We start from the raw sequence: 22819 nt of genomic DNA on the forward strand, positions 1-22819 counted from the left end.
TGTCGTTGTTGTCCAGCCCTATTAGTTTGAACCGCGAGAGGCGTCTACTCTCACCTAAGCGTACGCTACTCCTACATCATACATCATCCGTCGGGTCAGAGGTCACTCATCAGCCGGAACTCGACTCGCGTACGGCCATTACCAGAAGTCAGGGATTATAGTTTATAAAGTTATAAATATGGACATTTTTCTTACAAAAAAGCATCACTTTGCTTCAGAATGTCTTTATTAATCCACTGGAAGCCATATGGATTACTTTTATGATGGATGGATGCGCTTTTTGGGCTTCAAAATCTCAGTGACCGTTCACTCCCATTATAAAGCTAGGAAGAGCCAGGATATTTTTAATATAACTATGATTGTGTTTTGCTGAAAGAAGAAAGTCATCATATACAGCTAAAATGGCTTGAGGGTGAGTAAATTATGGTAACTTTTTTGGGTGAACTAACCCTTTAATAATTATTAATATCAGTTTTTATCAACAATTTTTGCTGCTTAATATGTTGTGGAAACCGTGATGCATTTTTCCAGCATTCTTTGAAGAATAGAAAGTTCAAAAGAACAGAAATAGAAATCTTTTTTTAAGATTATGAATGCCTTTACTGTCACTTTTGGTCAATTTTAATGTGTCCTTACTGACCCCAAACTTTTGACTGGTGTATATATTAGCACTTGACAGTCTATTATAAATTATATAGCGATGTTTATTGCAAGAGTCTCGGCTGTTTGTTGCAGTTCCAGTTGATTTAGACGTTTAACAGGATTTTTTATGGGTCACACATCAGCTCTTTAAGACATCAACTGTTGCCTTAACTGTATTGCAACTGCGTTGGTTTATTAAACATAAAAGTTGTAAGATTGTGCATGTGAACACACTCATTAGGTGTTTATTTGAAAGGTAACAAACAAACAGAACATTTGAGGGAGCCTTTTTCTCTGGTGATTCTTAAATGATCCATAGCTTGTAATTTTGGTCAAAGGCTTTATGAAAATCACCGGCAAATCAGAAAATGATATATCAAAGCTATAGAGCACAGCGCTCATTTACTGCATATTAGTCACAGATGTGGCGGTAATGACATTGCTCTTTGATGTGAGTCAATGGACATTTTTACAGTACAATGAGCCAACATTAACAATCTTAATGTACCAACGCTGCTGTTCAGTGTCTTAAATTGAACAATGTATGGGTTGTTAACATTGCCGTTTTGCAGCTGTCTTTGTCTTTAATGTTTTTTAGTGTAATACCCGTGTAGGATATTGCCTGTGACAGATGTGGCAGTGCTCATGCGACGCCCCGCAGCTTGAAGCTGGGAGTGCTGGGAATGATGACCTTTCGGTCGAACCCATGTTTACCGTGTTTACCCTGCAACATACACACATAATTACCAGCCCTCGGATACAGTTTCACCTCCCTCTCGCGGTTCACTCCGCCTCAGCCTGAAGTATTCTCTTGTTCTTCCCCTAAGTGTAACAAATGTAAAACACATAGCTTGGGGAGATCTGCGCACACATGGAGATTTACGCGCAGGCACCCTTTCCTCTAGTCAACCTTCCCTGTATCGATTAGTTGCGCTCAGGCAGTGATGTACAGCACAGGAGGGGTTTCTGGCCTCTTACCTTCACTCTTAACAAGATGCCCACGGTCCTCATCCCTGAGTATGAGCGCAAACACCGACTCCAGCATGCCGGTGCACCCCGCTGTTGTTCAGCACAGCGAATGCTTGTGTAGTTGCAGCTAGTTTCAGGCGTTCTCTTGTTTTGTGAACTTTATTGAAACATCCTGACATCAGACTCCTTATAAATAAATTATTTATAGATGTTTATTCTTCTTAAGTCCTTATAGTGCGATGTGTTGGGCTTTGTGTTCAATTTAAAGGGTAATGACTGTGGAAGAGTTAAAACACTGAGTCAGGGTTATTATTTTTAACTAAAACAAAATATGAATAATAGTTGAAAACTTCAACTTTTCTACAAAAGAAAACTCCTCAATATATATATTATATATATATTATTCCCAGTTAATAATATATAATTTTAGCTCTCTCTCTATATATAGATGTCTATATGGTGGCCGATATATCATGCATCCCTAATGGGTAGTTAAAATATTTGGTAACACTTCATTTCGATATTCCACTTTAGACATTCTACTAAGTACACTCGGACTTGTTTCAACCCAATTTTGGGTCAAATATGGACAAACCCAAACGTTGGGTTAAAAATGTAATTTAAAAATTTAACCCAACGGCTGGGTTTGTCCATATTTGACCCTATTTGACCCAAAATTGGGTTGAAACAACCCAACATTTTTTAGAGTGTAACTTTGCAACTACATGTCAACTAACTGTCATTAATGTTTTAGTAGGCTGTCTGCTTTAATATCTGCTAACACTTTATTTTGATGCTCCCCCAACACACATTCTACTCTCTAAAAAATGCTGGGTTGTTTTAACCCAATATTGGCTCAAATATGGACAAACCCAAACGTTGGATAAAAAAATGCAGTTTAAAAATTTAACCCAATGGCTGGATTTGTCTATATTTGACCCAAAATTGGGTTAAAACAACCCAGCATTTGTTAGTGTATAAGTAACTTGGCAACTACAAGTCAACTTATTCTACTAACCCGAACACGAACACCTAACCACAACCTAACAGTCTACTGACAGTCTAGTACAGTCTTCTAATACTCTAAGGAGAGTTATTGACATGTAGTTGCAAAGTTACTTATAGTTAGTAGAATATCTAAAGTATCAAAATAAAGTGGAACCTAATAGGTTTTACCGCATTTTAAAATGTTTTTATTTACATAAGTCTTAGAAATAATGGCCAGCAATATGAATATACATATATAATCATCATATAGCCTAACACGTGTCCTAACTACACGCGCCGCGACACGCGATAAAAGGTATCTTTTCCATGTTAAAGGGTAACTAAACCCTAAAACAACTTTTTTTAGTTAATGATCTGTAAGAATGGGGCTTCATACATGCTGTTCATTGATTCAAGTACTTTTTTTTGACATTTTAGCTTAGGACACGGTGTAAGAGTTATACATGTATTGTAGCAAATATAATATTACTTTAAGTATATAACATATACAAATATAAAACATTTTTATTTATATACATTTTAGAATATATAGTTTCTTTTATTTTAAATACAATAAAATGCAATAAATACATAATCATTGTTATCAATCTTTTACAATCAATATAATGATAAAGTCATACTTGCTATCATTTTAAACAAGTAGCTAATATAACAATGATACTTAATGTAAATTGTTTTAGTCAGTTTATAAAAAAATGTCAGTGTCTTACATTGTGAAACATTGCACATTATATACCACTTGTTCAATTTCTCAGTTAATTGCTGGAGCATGTTACTGGAAATAATTGTTAATTACAGCCCACAGCAAAGCAATTGTGAACTGACTAAAAAATTGTGAGAAAGGCTGAAGGATGAATTCAGTTTTTCTTCTGCTTTGCCTGCATTTATTTTACGCCAAGGCGCTGTGTCTGTTTCAGTGCACAGCAGAGTTCTTGAAGACGTCATGCTTCTTTGTTGAATGACGTAGATACTCAGGAGGAAAACAAAGGCTAATCATTGTGTTCAAAAGCTATACATCTGCATGTTCTTGTACATTTCTTTCTGAGTGCATGTACGTAAGTGGCATGTGAAGAAAACACATTTAAGTGGATCGCATCACGCACACGAGTCAGTATAGCAGCAAGAAGCTATATCCTCCTGTCAAATCTAATAGCTAAATGTGAGAGTTGAAGGTTTGTGTGAAAATGTCAGAATTTCTGGAAGTTGAGCCTCTTATGAGGAGCTTTGTCTAGAGCACTTGTTTAAAGTACAGCAAGCTGTCATCCTTCAGAGAGGTTCTTAACAGAGCACATCTGTGAGGCGCTGCACTTCACTATCAATGACACGCGTGTATCCGAGTACTGTGGCTTTAACTCGCTGTAAATCTAATGTAAGATCGTCTAGCGACATATGAATGCAAAATACTTTGATTGATGTGGTAAAATTAACTGATAGATTTTAATATGAACATAATTAGAGATGCACCGATACTAAATTGCTCTGCCAATACCGATGATATCTGCCGATAACGATTGTTTGATTTTCTTAAGGGAAAAAAAATGATCCTAATTAATACTGTAAAATATACATATCTCACTATAATATTAGAGGTTAAACTAAACAACAGAGCCCAATTATATCCAACTGCTATTTATTTTCAGAAAAAATAATTACACAAATAAAAAAAAATGAAATGTTTGAATAAACAAGTTTTTAACTTCCTAGTTGTATAGAAACATTTCAGTTTTTTTTTGTGTAATAATTTTTTATTCAAATTAATATATATACATACACACACACAGTATATAACTCACAGTTAAAATTCACAGTTTGCTATTAGTTATATAATACTGTGTGTGTGTATGTAGGCTATATATATATATAGTAATATATATATATATATATATATATATAGTAATATATATATATATATATATATATATATATACATACATACACACACACACACACACACACACACACACACACACAGTATATAACTAATAACAAACTGTGAATATCGGATAGATTTCCTGAGATAAATGCAACGTTAAATGTATTGTTCAAAAGCTGTTTTATTGAAATCTTTCTGCGGGTTGAAATACAGATTGAGTATTTACATGAGAAATATCAGTAAGTTGTACTGTATCTTTTAACATGTTTTTTTCTTGCTGTAACTTATTAAAGTGGAAGAGATAACTCACGCTTCCGCTTGAACTGAGGCGCTACAGGGATCTGTCAATGCACATTTAAGAGCGTCAAAACATCATTTATAATTTGAATTTTGTGATAAAAATTGAAAGCTGACACTTTGTTTCTTATCAGAAGTAACAAAGTACAAAGCTCGTTGCTATTTGTGGATGACAGGCGCGCTACACATGATGTTTGGTGCGGGGGAAAAGCGCAGAGATGTCAAGCGCTGGCTTGAACTACGGGTGATTGACAGGGTCGAAGAGAGCCTCCTTTAATGTCAATTTTTTTTTTTTTTTTTTTTTTTTTACTATTTTCTTGTTAACTTGGACAGCCCTAAATTCAACACAATCGACATTTTCTTCACACATAGTATGAGTTGCAGTCTGGCACATATTTCCGCCCCCCCTTTTTGATTTACAGGATATAATTCATTGGCTGTTTTTAAATTCTAGACCTGTCTTTTTACTGTGATATGATTTTATTATGATGTAAATTGTATAAATATGGTCTCATACTAAATAGACCATTTATATTTTATAGGATAACACTTTACAATAAGTTTCATTAGTTAACATTAGTTAATGCAACAAACATTGAACAGCTTTATTTTTTTAAAGGGGGGGTAAAATACTTAGTTTCAGTCAATCTCATGTTAATCTTGAGTACCTATAGAGTAATAGTGCGTCCTTCATATCTCCAAAAAGTCTTTAGTTTCATATTTATAAAATAAAAATACAGCTTTCCGATTCTAACCGGAAAAAGCCGAGGTCCTTGATTCTGGGCGTGGGCGGAGCTATAGAGTCAAGCGGGAGCATCCACAACATACAAACTGCATCCACTGTTCCAGTAACACTGGGTTCTTTGGGAAGCTGAACAAGGTAAACTTTCCCTCACATCCCAAAACACACTTTTTTGGAGACATTCTCGACATCAACCTATTTAGCGCTGCTGATGATGATTTCCGGTAGTAGCGCGTCGATGAGCGCGGTCTTTCTCTCCTCTGGTCAACGTGTGCGTGAACGCGCTTTTCCGAGAGCAATGCTTTTTTTTTTTTTTTTTTTTTTTTTTTTTTAATCTTTATTAAATCTTTATAATACAAACAGTAAGACACACAAATAAAGTCATTTAATACAGAACAAAAAAAGTAGACATGAGCAGAGCCAGGGGAAGTTCAAATAAATACATTAAATATAGAGCATAACTGAATGGTTTTAGCAGCCTTCTTATTTTTTGAATCACAGATGGATTTGATGTACTGTTCCGTCTCCTTACCAAAAGCAATAAAAGAAGGTTTAGAATTACTAAATTTGGCTTTGTGAATATGATATTTCCCTAAAATGATCAAAATATTAATTAGGTATATTTCTTTTTGCTTTTTACTTTTGTTATCATGGAAACCGAACAGTACATTTTTCCAAAACAAAGAAAAATCAGCGATAAGTTTGACCGTAATATATTGGGACAGATCTTTCCAGAAAGTGATGGTGTAGGGACATTGCCAGAACAGGTGTACCATTGTTTCTGGACATATTCCACATAATGAACAGTTAACACATATGTCAAGCTTAAACCTAAGTAGATATTGCTTAGCAGGATAATACCTATGTATGATTTTGAAAGAGATTTCTCTTACTTTATTCGTAAGGAGGTATTTGTAAGGAAGTGAAATATCAGGGCAATTCATTCAAAGTATATATTTACATTGGTCCAATGGAAAATTGTGATTTTCAGTTTATACCTTCTGTTTTCACTTTGCCTCAAAGTAAGTGTTACGCCCTCTAGACAAACTTTAAAACATTACTTTAACTTGAATGGTAGTTTAAGGTTAAACCAAAGTTTTGGGGTGTCATGTGATCATGTGACGTCATTACGTCTCGGTACATCTCAGTCGTTGAACTTTTCTGCTGTCCGCCATTACCTCGCTTCGCAAGCAAAGGACCATCTCCATGTGCGAGTCTACGAGAAAACTCAACTAAACAAGGTAAGAGCTCGAATGTGTTTTGCTTGGTGACAACATATCTGTTTTTGAGGAAATTAACATTAAGTCAAAGAACCGGGAACTACTTTGCAGACGTCGGGGTGTTCTGTGATGGAGTTTAAGAAATATGAACTGGTTAAAATTGTTATCACGTATTTTTGCTAAATCGCATTATGTGGTCGCGTAGTTAAAAAATGATCAAACTTATAATAATCGTGTCTAGATCGCGCTTAATTCAACTGAACAGCCCCGCCAGTGTCTGGACATGTTTAATCGGTAGCGGGGTCACTGCTAGCCCCTCAGTAACTTTATAATGTTAGAGGCAGTCGAGCCAAAGTTTAGGCGGGATGAGAGTAGAGTGCTCCAGGGACAGACTTTTCGCGTGCTTTTCACCAATAGCTTAACGTTAAACTGTATTGACTCCGTAACGTTAACGTTACTCGTGAGCTTGTTGAGACGGGTGAAGGAGCACATGCTTTCGAACCCGATCGGTGAACGCCACAGGTCGGACATGCAGCCCGTTTTAAAGCTTTAAAACAGCTAAAAATGGTGTCAACCGCTTGATCTACATCAGTGTTGTTTTGTGCTGTAAAGATTTCCGTTTGTGCTGGTTCGGTTTTTTAAATATTACAAATTTTAGAGCCTTGAGGCGTCTACACTCGGCCTCCTCTGAGGCGCGCGCACGTGTCTGTGGCGCAGCAACACGCACTGCATGCAAAAAATAATTATCTCATAAACGAAAACAGCCCAAACGTAGCTCAAACGATTGACATAATTATTATATACATTTGCTTCACAAAGCTGCGACAAAGGTCTGGGTCGGGATCGGACAGAACGTTGAACGAACTTGGGTAAGATCGTGTTGGAATTTTTTTGGGCCCATTTTAAACTCGTGCACCCTGTGAACCTGCTCAGATTAGAGATCGAAGAGGATGACAGTGTTACCATACACATTTATAAATTCAGTGTCCGTTTTGCCACAATGGCTATATTTTCTCTTAAAAACATTCCTAATGTTAACTTACTATTTACTACTTGTATGTATTTGTTTATTACATATTTTATTTGTAGCAATGGTGAGAGCAATGACTGATTAAAGAGAAACACTACATACATAAGTTAAAGTTTAAAGTGACTAATGGAAATAATCATCACTGTCCCCTATAAATTCATGCCATTTCCTTTGTATTTACAGGTGCCCTCTTTCTGGAATCATTAACCACTGCAGATCATCATTAACCACATTTGGTAGGTGATCCACACATGCACACCAGGCAGTGAACATTATTTGTATGAATATGATAATAATTGTGCCATATGCTGCGTTCACACCAAACGCGAATAAAGCGTAAAATTCACATGTACCGCGTCTAATTTGCCACTTGAAAATTTTGAATGCATTCACGTGTCTAGAGCGAAATGCGTTCAGCAGTTGCGTCCGAGGGAAGGGCAAGTGCTAGGCGGTCTTTAAAAAATAATAAAAAAAATACTACTGTTGTGTCATGTAGTTTTAAGAGATGTTCAGTCAAGAATGTAATTGTATAAAGCACAAATCTGTGGTTTATTTGTAAAGAGAGCGCCTATTTAAAATTTTGATCTGACGTTTTCGGTTTGTGAGATCCAGGTGATCACCGGGTGCTCGCGCTCATGTAACCCGCCTGGAACAGCCTTACCTCGGCTAGTCCTCCTGACGTTTGCCGCTGGTAAACTGAAATGTTTACATTCACAATCTATTGGTTTGGTTCTAGGCTATTATATGAAACATACATTAAAAAACATTAATGACTCGTTGTGACGTAGGTCTAACGACTTCTTTAATTATGTGAGTTTAATTCTTCATCTCATTCTGAAATTTATGACTGCAAGTGTTCAGTGTCACATTCATAGTTAACAGCTGAACGATGTCATTCCTTCTTTCACGCAGGCATTTAGATCATATTACAAAATAAGTTATTAAAGGAACACTCCACCCATTTGCATTAAGCTTTGCATTGTTAGAAACCCAGTCCTACTATTGAATGGTCGTGCAACACTCTCATTTTCCCCTGAGATGAGAGAAATCTGTATTTACCTCTTAATACCTCCTCCTAAAATGACGCAAAAATAGTCAATTTGCGTCATTGTCGGAGGAAGTGTAAGATTTCTGTTGAGACTACAAGCACTAGTGCCCACCCTTTCAAACCTGCCCACAGGGGGTTGGACCTAATGCGCTAACAGACCTATCCCAGATCAGTCAGTCAACACATGGACGAAGGTAGTTTGTTTTTCCCAGACATGTCCGGCCATCGAGATAATCCAAAATGTCCGGGATTCGGCTTTTGCTTTCTGCAGTCGCCATTCATTGTTCACATGCACACCTGCAGTCGCCATTCATTGTTCACATGCACACCTTTTGTTTTAATCTAACTGAATTCATTCTGATTGGTAAATCTGAATGTAGTGTTTACATGAACGCTAAACAAGTGATGGGTAAGTAATGTGCGTTAGTAATGTGTGTTTTAACATTGCTAAGAAAAGTCCCCCTCCTCCATGAGAGATCACAGCTCCCGCTCAGCGTTCACCCGCGCCGCCAGTCTCGTCCTGGTCGCCACAGTAAACATGATGAATGGCGACTGTAGAACGCAAAAGCCGAATCCCTGACATTTTGGCCGATCGCAAAATCCTGGGCAAACTTGTCATGGAGACTCACTAGCCTAACTTAGCCTTGTTGTTTAACAGCGCTGTCTTACTGGTAGGCGTGGCCTCGTAGGGCAGCAAAGTCTTTCATCCCCATAATCCAAAAATACATTTCCTGGCTTTTCTCAGGCTAGAAGGCTCCAAATTCAAAAATAATTTCACTTTTCTACTACATAATTACCCATTTTAAATGCACATTCATCTTTCCAGAGCTGGACTATCCCTTTAAGGCCAAACATATAAAATTACATTATAAACTGAAAAGCGGCCCTGCCCCCGTTTATACGTCACTTCACCACGTGACAGCAGCAAGCAGGCTCCTGGTTGGTTAACGTGGTGCGAATTGACGCAAAAGTAAAAAAAAATAAACTTGGGCGGCAGACGCAAATTCGCATAAAACGCGCGAATGAGGCGAATTCGCGTCTGCCGCGCTAAACGCCTCATTCGCGCCACAAGACCTCCAGACGCGTGTAAACGCGTCTTACCATTGACTTAACATTGAAATCACTCGCGCCAGACACTCTATTCACGTTTAGTGAGAACACAGCATTACGCTTGTTTCGCTTTACAAACCAGTGTCACAAGCTTCTCAAAGCGCTACAGTGCAGTCATTATTCTTTCAGTTCATACTCGGTGATGGTAAGCTACTATTGTAGCCACAATTTCTCAGGGGCAGACTGACCGAAGCGAGGCTGCCATTCTGCGCAATCGGTCCTTTCGGCCATCACCAACCACTCACACGCTACATTCATACAGGCAGTGGGTGAGGTGTTTTGCCCAAGGACAGCACAAATATGAATGACTAAACTGATAGAGAAGTCCAAATGGTGGCCTGTTCCTTTAAGCAGCAAATGCCTAACATGTTCTTTTTGTATGTTTCTTTCTTAGTTTTCTGGTGAATGTGGAAATGCAAAGACTGTGGTACTTCTGTTTTACGAAGATCTGAACTTCTTAAACATTATAAGCTTGAGCACAGACACTATGGACGTCGCTATTCCTATCCTTGCATCTATTTTAGTTGTCCATGCACCTGCAAGACTTGGAAGGCACTTTTGACTCATTTGTCCAGATTTCATCAGCCTTCTTCACAAACTGAAGCGACCACATTTAAATGCCTCACTTGCCACTGCAATCAATTCTCAACGTTAAAAGACTACTTTAAACATATTTCGCAGCATCTTCTGAACAGTGAAACAGTAGTTTGTGTCTTTCAGGACTGTTTGTACAAAACAAATATTTATGCTTCATATCGAACACACAAAAGCAGAAATCATAAGGGCTGTTCAGTGAATAACTTAAAACCTGGAATTCTTGAAAAAACGACATGTTCTGCTGAAACAAATGATTCTGATCATTTCCACATTGATAGCATTCTTCCTGAGCCCGCAGATGATTTCAGTACCGAAGATTTCAATGATACGTCTTTGGATGGGGAACATTTAATTGACTTGAAACATAACGTTGAGCTCAAACTAGCCTCTCTCTTGTTGAAGCTCGAACATATTTATCTTGTTTCTAGTGTTGCTGTTGATGAACTTTTGCAAGAGTTTGTCCATTTGATAAGCACTGCTTCTGTCCCTCTTATCCATCAAAGTATAGTTCAGCACTTGCAGAATGCTAACAGTCATGTAGACGAAACCGTTGTAAAAGATCTAGTATTTGCTCTTTGTAAATCACATCCAATTACAGCCTCTCTTGGAAGTCCAGGCCCTCTTTCCACTGCTTGGAAGAGAAAGGCATATTATAAAAAACATTTTGATATTGTTGAACCTGTGGAAATTGTGCTTGACCCCCAAAACAAAAAATCGTTTCAATACATCCCTTTACTAAAATCCTTACAGCAGATTTTAAGTTGTGAATCATTTTTGGATATTGCCATTAATTTGAAATCTCCCCATCAAATTCAGTCTGGTCAAAGACAGTACAAGTCATTTTATGATGGGAGTAATTACGAAGAAAATTTTCAATTGTCAAAAGAGTGTGCTATTTCACTTTTTTTGTACATAGATGACTTTGAAATCTGTAATCCCCTCGGTACCTCCAGAAAAAAGTATAAGGTCTGTGGGGTGTATTGGACATTGGGTAACTTACCTGCTAGTTGTCACTCCTCCCTGTCTAATATATATTTAGCTGCACTTATTCATAGCGACGATGTTAAATGTTATGGTTATGAAAATGTATTGAAGCCCTTAGTACAGGATCTTATTATATTAGAGCAAGAAGGACTGTTTATTGCCAACTTGGGGAAAAATGTGAAAGGCTTTGTTCATTGTGTTTTAGCAGACAACCTTGGAGCACACAGTATTGCAGGATTTGTGGAAAACTTTTCTGGCAGATACTCTTGCAGATTTTGTACTGCAGAAAGATTGGATATTCAAACAAAAGAAGTGAACTCGGGAGCATTTTGCATGAGAAGCAAGGAAATTCATGCTTCTCATCTTAAAGCAATTGAAGAACAAACATTGGCTAATTATTTTGGTGTAAAAAGGAAGTGTGTGCTGTCAGAAAATCTGTCATATTTCAATTTGACACAAAGCTTTCCCCCTGATATTGTTCATGATTTGTTTGAAGGGATTATACCAGTTGAGATTGCTCTTTGTCTTAATGTATTAATTTCCAAAAAATATTTTGCATTATCCAATTTGAATGAAGCAATAACATCGTTTCAATTCAAATGGACTGACAAGACAAACCGTCCCCATCTTGTGCCCCAAACCTACATAACAAAGAGAACAATAGGAGGAAACGCGCACGAGAATTGGAACCTTTTAAGATTTCTCCCTCTCTTAATCGGACACAAAGTTCCTTCTAATGAACCAGCGTGGCAAGTACTCTGTGAATTGAAGGACATTGTAGAACTTGCTGTTGCACCTTTTCACACTGAGGACTCAATTTGTTATCTAGACTTTAAGATATCAGAACACAGGACAGTATTTCAAGAAGTATTCCCTCATGAAAGAATTCGACCTAAACATCATTACTTGGAGCATTATCCGCGACTGATCCGTGAGTTTGGCCCGCTCGTTGCACTATGGACTATGAGATTTGAAGCTAAACATAGTTTCTTCAAAAGAGTAATACGTCATACAAATTGTTACAAAAATGTTTTGTATTCATTAGCACAAAGACACCAATTTCAGTCTGCACATTATCTGCACATCTGTAGGTTTCCTAAACCATCCTTGGAGGTCAGTGAGGTATCAACACTACCCATTGATGTTATTAACGAAGATATAACATGGGCAGTGAAACAGAAGTACCCTCAAATGGAGACTGTGAACCTTGCAAAAAACGTTTTCTACAATGGTTTAAACTACAGGATTGGAATGGTGTTATCCCATGGATCGCTGGCTGGACTTCCAGAGTTTTGTGAAATTGTTCATATGATTGTTGAACAAGAGACCCTGCTTTTCATTGTAAAAAACTTGGATGCCTGGTACCTGGAACATTATCGAGCTTATGACTTGGTCTTGTCTACGACTAGAGTGCTAAAGCTTGTTGGCCTGCATGAACTGACAGATCACTACCCTCTAAATTACTACATGGTTGGTGGACGGCGCCTCATCTCACTGAAGAGATACATCCATGCATAAGGTTGTATAGAGTATATAGGTGTGTGAATGGAATGTATATTTTTACTGATTATCTTTAAAATATATATAAATATATTAGTATAATGCTCAGCAGTATAAAATGTCCTTGAGCAAGACTCTTAAAGTCTGTGTGAATGTAGTGTCTGTGGGTGAAATGTTGGTCGGAGGGGTTTATGGTGCAGATTGGCAGCCTTGCATCTGTTAGTCTACCCCAGGGCAGATGTGGCCAGAATAGTAGCTTACCACGTGAAATAAATGGTCAGCACTTAAATCTGACACACAGGCTTGTAAAGCTTAACATGAGTGTAATCCATTATTTGTAATAATATTCGCCTTTTGTTGTTGTTTTTAGATTGTTCTGTATTGGGTGACACAGCAGTGAAGATGCCAGTCAAGTTGCGAATTATTCTGAAGCCCGATGACACCAGGAAGCTAATTCTGCCAGATGGAATACCAAAAACAATGGAGCAACTCACGGATGAAGTCAGGAAAGTGTGTGGCTTGAATGGGGAATTCAGACTACAGTACCAAGACAAAGACTTTGGAGATGCACTTGTAAATTTGACATCTACAGCTGAACTAGAGGATTTGACAACTATCAAGGTCATCCCAATAACTGATGATTGCAGCCAAAGATTCAATGTCACTGTCTTAGAGGATGCTCAATCTTCAAGCTTCCATTCAGATGACACAGAGATCCTTTCCTCACCATCAAGCTCAGTGTCTACAAGACGTGAAATGTGGCCTAGAGAGTTTCCAATCCCCAAGTTTTCGTATGACACTGAACTGCAGTTAGAAAAAGGAAATGCAGAGTATAGGTCAAACAAGACGAGGTTTAAGCACAGTACAAAAACAAAGTCAGATATTCTGGAAAAGGTAGCTGAAGAAATATTCAAGTTCAAAGCTTACCCATCCGATGCTGACTTCAGTGAAGTTGCTGAAGCTCTAATCAAGAAGCATCCATGCCTTTCCGAACCTGGTTCGTACAATGGCTGCTATGGTTGGAAGCAGCGGTTTAAGACAAAAATGGGTAACTACCGAACTCAGCTAAAGGGCACTGGGTGTTCTGAGTTACTTGTAAATTCATTGAAGTCCAAAGCCCCAGAGGATGCCTTGCCAGCAAAAAACGTAAAGAGACCAAAGAGAGGAGAAGCAAACCACATACCCGACATTCCAACTGGAGAGACTCGAGAAAAACTGGAAAATGAGAGACTCTTGCTTTTAACAGAAGTAAAGAAACGAGATAATCGTGCAGTGGTAAAGGACAAAATGGCCAAAACCTTTTCACTGCGAAGACAAGAAATTGTGGAAAAGGAATTGAGAGTTGAAGAGTTGATAGAAAGATGGCCTGCATTGTTCACAGAGGATGAGGCATGTAATATTTTTAACTATAAGTAATGGCCTGTAAAGTAGAGGATACTAATTGCCTATTATAAGAAATCTGCTATGAAATATTAAAATTGTGTTCAAAATGACATGCATTATTTTTTTTTGTTATTTTGTATTTCAGAATGTATCTCACATATAGCTGTCATGTAATCATTTTTCTGTTTTTTGTTTTATTTCATATTAAGATCAACGCTGAATTTCTCAGGATTACAACTGTTCCACTTCAGACACGATTCCTGGCCTCTTTGGACGAGCACTACAGCAAGCTGATCGAGCTCATCAGAAGGAAGGGAGGAGTTCTCAGAGAGAAGACCCAGAAGATACTTAAAGTTCTTGATCTGGTATGTACTTGGGTATGTTGTGTATATAGATAGATAGATAGATCTAGATCCTTTGTTTGCCTTGTAACTTGTATTCTGAATTAGAAAGTTACAAATGTGGGTTGAAATTAGTTTTACAAATTAAAATTAAGTGCCATTTTACTGGATATGGTAAATGCACTCCAATCGAGTGACGCTCTCATGGTTTTATTTCCCACATAAGTTATATGTTGGTTATGTGTCTAATTTTGTCACTTAAAGGGATACTTAAATCGCTCTGACGCGTGGTGACACTTTGATGGCAATTCGCTTAGCCCAAAAAGACCAGTTCATTCATTAGGTACCAAACAGAGATCAAGTTAGAAACGACAAACACCTCCACGTTTTCCCTATTTAAATACAGTTACGAATAGTTGAACGGCCAAGTATGGTGACAAAATAAAACGTGGCGCTTTTCTAAGCGGGTTAAAAATAACTATAATGTACCCAGTGCTATTCCGTCATACATTAGTTATTCTTTTTCAACCCGCTTAGAAAAGCGCAACGTTTTATTTTGTGTCACCATACTTGGTGACCTCAGGTAAAGACCTAAATGTTACCACAATTTACTGTAACTCTGTCCTCATCTTAGTCTTAACATTTTTTTATTTTTTTTTATAATATTGTCCATGTTTCCGTTTTAAAATGTAAAATCATATATTTGTATGTGTGTTTACTCATCTAGAGCCTTGAAGTCAATATAAAAAGAGAGTGTCTGCTGAGGTGTCTAATTCTCTACTTCGGAGAAGACCCGGACCAACTTATTAAGGAGTATCTGGTGAGTAGTTTTGCATGAATCCATAAGCTTTTATAATGATAAAGCACATACGCACAGATAAAGGCAGGATGCATCAGACACATTGCCTCCTTGCTCATGTGGAAGCAAAAGAAAATGTTGCTGGGAAAGTGCTAATTTGGTCATATTTTGATGAGAAAATGCTTCTTTTTTTGCGTCAGTTCATTACATTTTGAATTCGCTAGAGACCAAAACCAAGTCGTCAGCAGGGCGTTTTACTTACAATTTATAATCATCCTACTCGAAACCTTGCTTGTCTCTGGCAATCAGATGACTGTGAATTCTGAGTCTTGTGTATATAATATAAACCAGCTCAATCTCATCATTAACATTTTTTTATTTGATTTTGGGAACTGTCTGTGTCATTTATGTCGGTTCATTGGAAACTGGTTTCATCAAGAATAACTTGTAGCTCGTCTTTTATCAGGTTGTCCAGATGGATGAAGCTGAAACAGAGCTTGCAAGTTCCACAATGGCTGTGTTCGTCATCAGGGAAGAGGGTGATTCTCTCCATCCACCACATGACATTAGTATAGTCATTGAAGGAGTGAAAGTCCTGAACAGGTTGCCATCAGTCGCACATGCATGTGCCATGTTATTTGGCCTAATTTATGTGCTGAACTTGAGCTATCCAGGTGAGCTGGAACACACCTTTGATGCACTACAAAAGGTATTTATGGAGATTGAACCAAAGAAAATGACGCGCAAAGTTCTCAGCCTCAGTGTTAAGCTGTGAAAGTTAAGTTGCCAAGAGAAATGCATTTGGATCTGTATTTGGTTCTGTTTTAGAGCTTGTACTCAAATTGCAGGTTGAATCACTGTTCAATGAAAAACTTTCAACTGATGTTAAACTCAATTTATTGAGAAGTTTTTTTGTGGTATAGATATTTGATAGCTTTTAATAACTGTTAAAAGTTTTAATGTTAACGATGTGATATTGCATTACATTTCTCACATTTTACATATTTTACTGCTTCATTGATTGGTAATGTGCTCAATATTGATGGACTCTTAAGCACTTTTTATTTTTTGTTAATCTAGCCAAGTTTGTACAGTTTAGAAACTGGGATCAACTTTATTGCACTTAATTGCTGTTACATGGTCTGCGAACATGTTTTAAAAGATATGTAATGCTTGCAGAATTAAATTTCAGTCCTTTTGAAGTACATTTTTGTGTCTTTATTTAAGTACAATGGCTTAGAAAAATTTGCACAGACCAGGTTGTGAGCTACAGACCGAAACAAGGTTTTATCTGAAGTACAACAAAACTTGAATATGGGAGCAACTTTGGCTTTTTTATTGACGCATTATAATATTGACCTAAATATATTGACTTTGTTATAATTAAAATTGATAGTTTGTTCTGAGTAAAAAATTCAACTTGAAAAAACCTAATCTAATAACTTGTAACAAAATTACATCAATTTTTTTAGTTTTTTCCAAAGTAAAAATTCAATTTATTTTATTAAAACTGAAAATATTAGTTTTTCCAAAATGAAAAAAATTATTTGAACCAAAGCAAAATTTTGATTAACATCAAGTAAAAATGTATAGTTTCAGCCAAATCAAAAAAATTATTTGATAGAAACTAATTACATCTATTTATTTAGTTTATTTCAAAGTAAAAACTTCACTTGGATGTAATTGTAAATGTTAAGTTTTTCTCAAATAAAAACACTAGGTTGTATCAAAGCAAAAAAATTACACGCGCTCTTTGTAACAATCGATATTATTACTTTGGGGTAATGTAAAATGTTGTGTTGGAAAAAATTAAAATTTTGGTTTGACATTAAATAAAAATTTACGGTTTTAACTAAATCAAAAATACAATTTGAAAAAATCTAAAAAAAATAGTTGTAACAAATTACATCAATTTTTTTAAGTTAATCCAAAGTATCATTTTTTTCAGTGCATATATTCCCCCAATTCAGGTTGTCAACAAAATTAGACCAATAGGGAACAACATTAGGGGTGCTGGTGACATCTCTCTGGAATAAAGAGCGAATATTACGATTATTATTCCTCGTTGTAGTTACGAAACATATATTACCAACTGAGGTCAACTTAGGGTCCAAAGCTGGTAGGCAATCTGGTTTTCCAGCCCCTTTCGGAGAGCAATGCTCATAAGGAGTTCCACTCTGGTCTACGTCATTAGATCTACGATAGAAAAAAAACACAGCCGAAACGTGTTGCAACCCGGAAGTATGATTTTCAGCACATAAATTCTCTGTTATTCGTTCAAAATAACTTTTCAAACTTTGGCCATTATTAGCATGAGAATCCATCTCTTTAACACTGTAAACAACTCTGAATACATGAAACACCATTGTACCCCCCCTTTAACTAACATTAACAAATATGAATAAATACTGTAACAAATGTATTGCTCATTGTTAGTTCATGTTAGTTAATACATTAATGTCAACTAATGCACCTTATTCCCTTAGAATACACTAAAGTGTTACCCTTTATATGCTTTTATTTTATATTTCACATATTTCAGTTTGTTGGCTATATTCTGACTGGCACTTTCCATAAATAGGGTACAAATTAGGACTTGAAACGTGTTATTAATAAGGATGTGTTAATAATACACTTACACCTCCGTTCAAATGTAAGATTTTTTTTGACAAAGTAATATTTTATTCACCAAGGAAGCATTAGATTATTCAAACGTGACAGTAAAATACATTTATAATATTACAAAAGATGTGGTAACTCATATTAACTAGGAGTTTTCCCCCAATAAACTACTAATTATGTTCTTCTTATTGATAGTAAGGTAGTTGCTAATGCGTATATATATATATATATATATATACACACACTGAAGACTGGTGTAAAATATAGCATTGCATCACTGGAATAAATACAATTTCATGTCATAAATGTGTCAGATAACACGTCAAAATCATGACAGGTAATAATTTTTATGACTTTTAAAGTTTTTATGACTTTTTTCTCTCACATTTGTGATTTACCAAAATATTATGTTTCCCCCTTATGTGGCAAAAATGGGCTTTCATCCATTTTTTGTGCATCCAGTGCTTTAAAGAATAATAAATAAAGAAGTGTGTGGAACGTGTCATCTGCTGTTTTGCATCAAGAGATTAGCTTTTACAATATTTTCACTTCTGCCGATAAAATGCTTTGCTACTGTAAGTTTTACACTTTACAACACTTTGCTATCAAAACAAATATTGATGCTTTGTGAAGAAAAAAACTAATCTAATGCGATTTGAAACTGAGAGGCATAAGCTATAGTGATGGATCTTTCTAACATAAGGCATGCCATGCTATATTAAGTTTAAATGGCCCAAATACAAAATCTCAAGATTATAATGAATGCGGCCTGCAGACTAAATATCATTAAGAAGTTGTGGCATCTGTTGCTGTCTACATAATATGAAGCTTATGTTGTGTAAAGCTGTAAGCCTCTTCATGTCTCGACAGCAGCACTAGAATGAAAGAATCATAGTGCATGAATCTTGTTTTATTATGTTTTGTTTGATGGAGTTCAAGAGGGCAATGATGTGTAGTAAAGAATGTTTTTCACTTTTATCATTTTTATAAACTTTTTTTTATTTTATTTTATTGTGTGATGGATTTCAAGAGGGAAAAACATTCATCTACTTTTACTACACTAATGTAGTCCATCTAAAAGCGGTGTAATATTAGTGAGACTAATTGATAGTTGATTGGCTCATTTGCTAAAATTAGTTATTGTATTAACTGACATGAACTAACAGTAGCTGTTTCCATCCACACGTTTTTATCCGAATTAAGTGATATCGAATGAAAAATGCCTTATGGAAACAGTAAAATTCTATTGAATTTCATGAATATCGACTCAAATGAAATGCGTTCGGTCTCATCGGATTTTATCTTGATCGATATACGGCTTATGCGATAAACGCTGATGGAAACCTTATTTGCCGAATAAATAATGAATCCATTTTGTCTAGCAAAACTTTGTTCGCAAATGTTGGCTTGAATGTTGTGCGATTCAGTGCGAAAATGAATGGAAACACCTTAAAATGTCTCAAATCAATTCGATATACCAATTTGATCGCAAAACAGCATGTGACGTCATTACGCACAGGTTTTTATTCGCTTTAAAGCCGTTGGATGGAAACACACTTTCACCAGCTTTATTCGCATGAGCTTTTTTTTACCAAACTTCGGATAATTCGATTGACAAGTGGATGGAAACTTGGCTAGAGAGCAATATTTTTTTACAACATTTATAAATCTTTGTTAATGTCACACACAATTGTTAAAGGAACACTTCACCCATTTGCATTAGACTTTGTATCTTTTGAAACCCAGTCACATTTTCGAATGGTCATGGTTTATTCCCTTATTTCCCCATGAGATGGGAAAAATAAGGATTTAAGTGTTCCACTTCCTGCTTTTTATGACGCAAAAATCGTCATTTTGCGTCATAAAAAGCAGGAAGTCCAATTTCTTTGAATACGGGTAAGACTACAAACACTAGCTCATCATTTATCCAGTAGAAGGCGCTGTTCCGCGTGTTTTCAACCCGCCCATAGAGGGAGGGATCTCACTCACAGAATGTACTAATAGTGTCAGCCATCTTTTATTGGAAGTTAACCCATTCAGACCCTGCGTCCATTACAATGGACATCACATGTCAACCCCCTCTTTTTTTTACTTCTGGAGCATTTCCCCTAGTTTAAAGCCTGCTGTCCATGAGATTGGACGTTTATCATCCAATCAAATGGCAGTAAAGCTCTGCATGTAGTAATTATAAAAAAAAACACTACATTGAAGAGACGCATGGCAGCACTCCACTCCAAACACCAGAAGCAAGCAACATTTTCTATGGTTTATTTACATTTTTTATATATGTTTGCCAGTATTTCATAGTTTGTATGTAAAATAGAAAGATTGAACTTATTAATTAAAGTTAAAAATCGATTGTAGAATTGCATGTTTTAAATCAGGATTTTTTCAAATGTGTCTGTCCATTAGAATGTACAGTGGGTTCAAAAGCCTGTCACCGAAATCACATTCCAGTAACTGAAGTCCAGTAATGCTGATTGAAATTTCTTATATAAAAAAATCTATATCGCAGTACTGATACATTTTTGAAACTTTTTCATATGCAGAATATACAGTTATGAAGTGCTTGAACATATAGCTGGTGGAAATATGTCAGATGTTGACTTTATGTGGAGTGATGAGGAAGATGAAGATATAATAAAAATCCGTATTTAAAACTTTATAAAGTAAAATGACTAGCTTCCGGCCAAATGAACATACGGATTTGACTTAAATCTAAAGCGTAACTTGAATATTAACATTTTTCTTACACAAACGCATCGCTTCGATTCAGAAGGCCTTTATTACTAGAGGTCGACTGATTCATCGGTTTTGCCGATATATCGGTGCCGATAGTTGATTGGTAGAACTATCGTTATCGGCAAAAAAATCCACACCGATAGTTTTTCCGGGTTGCGTCCGTTGCTGAAGCGGCAGAGAAGTGTGCGCAGTCGTTACACAGTTTGAGCGCGCAGAGAAGAGACTGCTGGCATTATACAGAGCGAGAGCGCCCTCTAGAGGACAAATAACAATATCACTGGCTGAGTTATCTATGTTAACACATGAGGCAGCGCGCAGCACGGAGATTACAAGCTGCGCAAAGAGCGCTGACACTTCAGATGCGCATTTAAAACACAGACAGCGAAACGATTCTAAGGGCCCATGCACTTTTGGTCACAATCCCATAGATTGATTTTAATAATGGAATAGGTGCGGTGGGGGGCCCAACCTCATATTCTTTCATAGGGCCTAAAATTTTTAGCGGTGCCCCTGGCCATAGAGTCTGAGAGGAATAACAATAGTAACGGCGACCTCAAGCGATTAAAGCAATGTGACAAAAACACACGGAAACCTGACCCAACTGTTTTATGTCGCAATTGTTACCATCTATGTCCATTAGTTTATATCCAGCTGGTCACTTTTATGCATTCATTAGCCGGCGAAGTTGCATATTGAAAGCTAGTGACGTGATTGCTTTCTCAACATTGATGTTCATGCAGCCGACAGAAACAAACAAATCAGAGACGCAATCGATTTCAGTACTTTTTTATCACTACAATATATATTGTTATTTTGATTAGATAATCATCAAGTGTTCTAAAATTTAAGCAGATAAAGTGAGAGACTGTAGCCTACATGTAATATCCATTTATGTAATTTTAATGCTCTGGGCTTTGCAGATATTTAAATATGGCCATCTTCTTTAAACATGAATCATGGTAACACTTTACAATAAGATTACAATTTTAGCATTAACTAAGGTTAATAAATGTTGTAGAAGTGTCATTCATTGTTCATTTCAACATTTACTTTGTTATCTGAAAATGTTATTTGATCTGTTATTACCTTAGTTAATGTACTTTGAACTAACATGAATGATCAAGGTACAATTGTATTGCTCAAATATTATTACATGCAGTAAAAACATATATTGCATAATGCATATAGTTCATGAAAGATAGCCAATACATCCTTGTTAACAAATGGGACTTCCAAAGTGTTACTTACATGACATTTACATAGGCTATGTTTCTAGGTTATAGCTAAAAATATAAAACACACACACACACACACACATTTGACCTGTAATATTTAAATGTTTAAATTATTTTCTTTAGAGTTCGTTCTCTACACCTCATTTTAATATATTGATATTTATATATTTATTTCATTTAGCACATTTCAGTTCAGCACTGTTTTACTTGGAGTGTTACTGTATGTTTGTTTTTAATCCCAGTATCCATTAAAAAAAATATCGGTTGAATAATCGGTTATCGGCATGTACGGTCAAACCTAAATATCGGTATTGGTAAAATCCACTATCGGTCGACCTCTATTTATTACCCACCCCCACCCCCCCAGAGCCGCGTGGAGCACTTTTATGATGGATGGATGCACTTTTATGGACTTTCAAAACAGAAACAACCATTCATCGCCATTATAAAGCTTGGAAGCCAGGACATTTTGTAATATAACTCAGATTGTATTTGTCTGAAAGAAGAATGTCATATACACCTAGAATGGCTTGAGGGTGAGTAAATCATGAGCTAATTTTCATTTTTGGGTGAACAATCTCTTTATAGGTATAGTACATCCAAAAATTATATTTTTCATCACTTACTCACCCTCTTGTTGTTCCAAACCTGTATGAGGTTCTTTATTCTGCTGAACA

At 36.4% G+C, this 22819-nt stretch overlaps 2 protein-coding genes across 5 annotated transcripts in view; both read left to right on the forward strand.

Moving 5' to 3' along the window:
• tmem132e (transmembrane protein 132E) overlaps positions 1-22819 on the forward strand; it is a 358047-nt gene that overhangs the window by 137988 nt on the left and 197240 nt on the right. The window lies entirely within an intron of this gene.
• Positions 6419-16749, forward strand: LOC306994972 (uncharacterized protein). 4 transcript variants are annotated; one of them, XM_079606033.1, is made up of 7 exons: positions 6619-6772; positions 7965-8017; positions 12612-13039; positions 13391-14409; positions 14613-14768; positions 15472-15564; positions 16010-16749. In XM_079606033.1, exons 4-7 carry the CDS (start codon positions 13423-13425, stop codon positions 16316-16318), a joined length of 1545 nt encoding a protein of 514 aa, XP_079462159.1. In that variant the 5' UTR covers positions 6619-6772; positions 7965-8017; positions 12612-13039; positions 13391-13422; the 3' UTR covers positions 16319-16749. The 4 variants fall into 4 exon arrangements, with proteins under 4 accessions (XP_079462158.1, XP_079462159.1, XP_079462157.1 ...); XM_079606031.1 differs by having other exon boundaries at positions 6648-6772; positions 10334-13039; XM_079606032.1 differs by lacking the exon at positions 12612-13039 and having other exon boundaries at positions 6419-6772.

The sequence above is a fragment of the Phoxinus phoxinus genome (genome assembly GCF_949152265.1).
Source record: "Phoxinus phoxinus genome assembly, chromosome: 3".
NCBI lineage: Eukaryota > Metazoa > Chordata > Actinopteri > Cypriniformes > Leuciscidae > Phoxinus > Phoxinus phoxinus.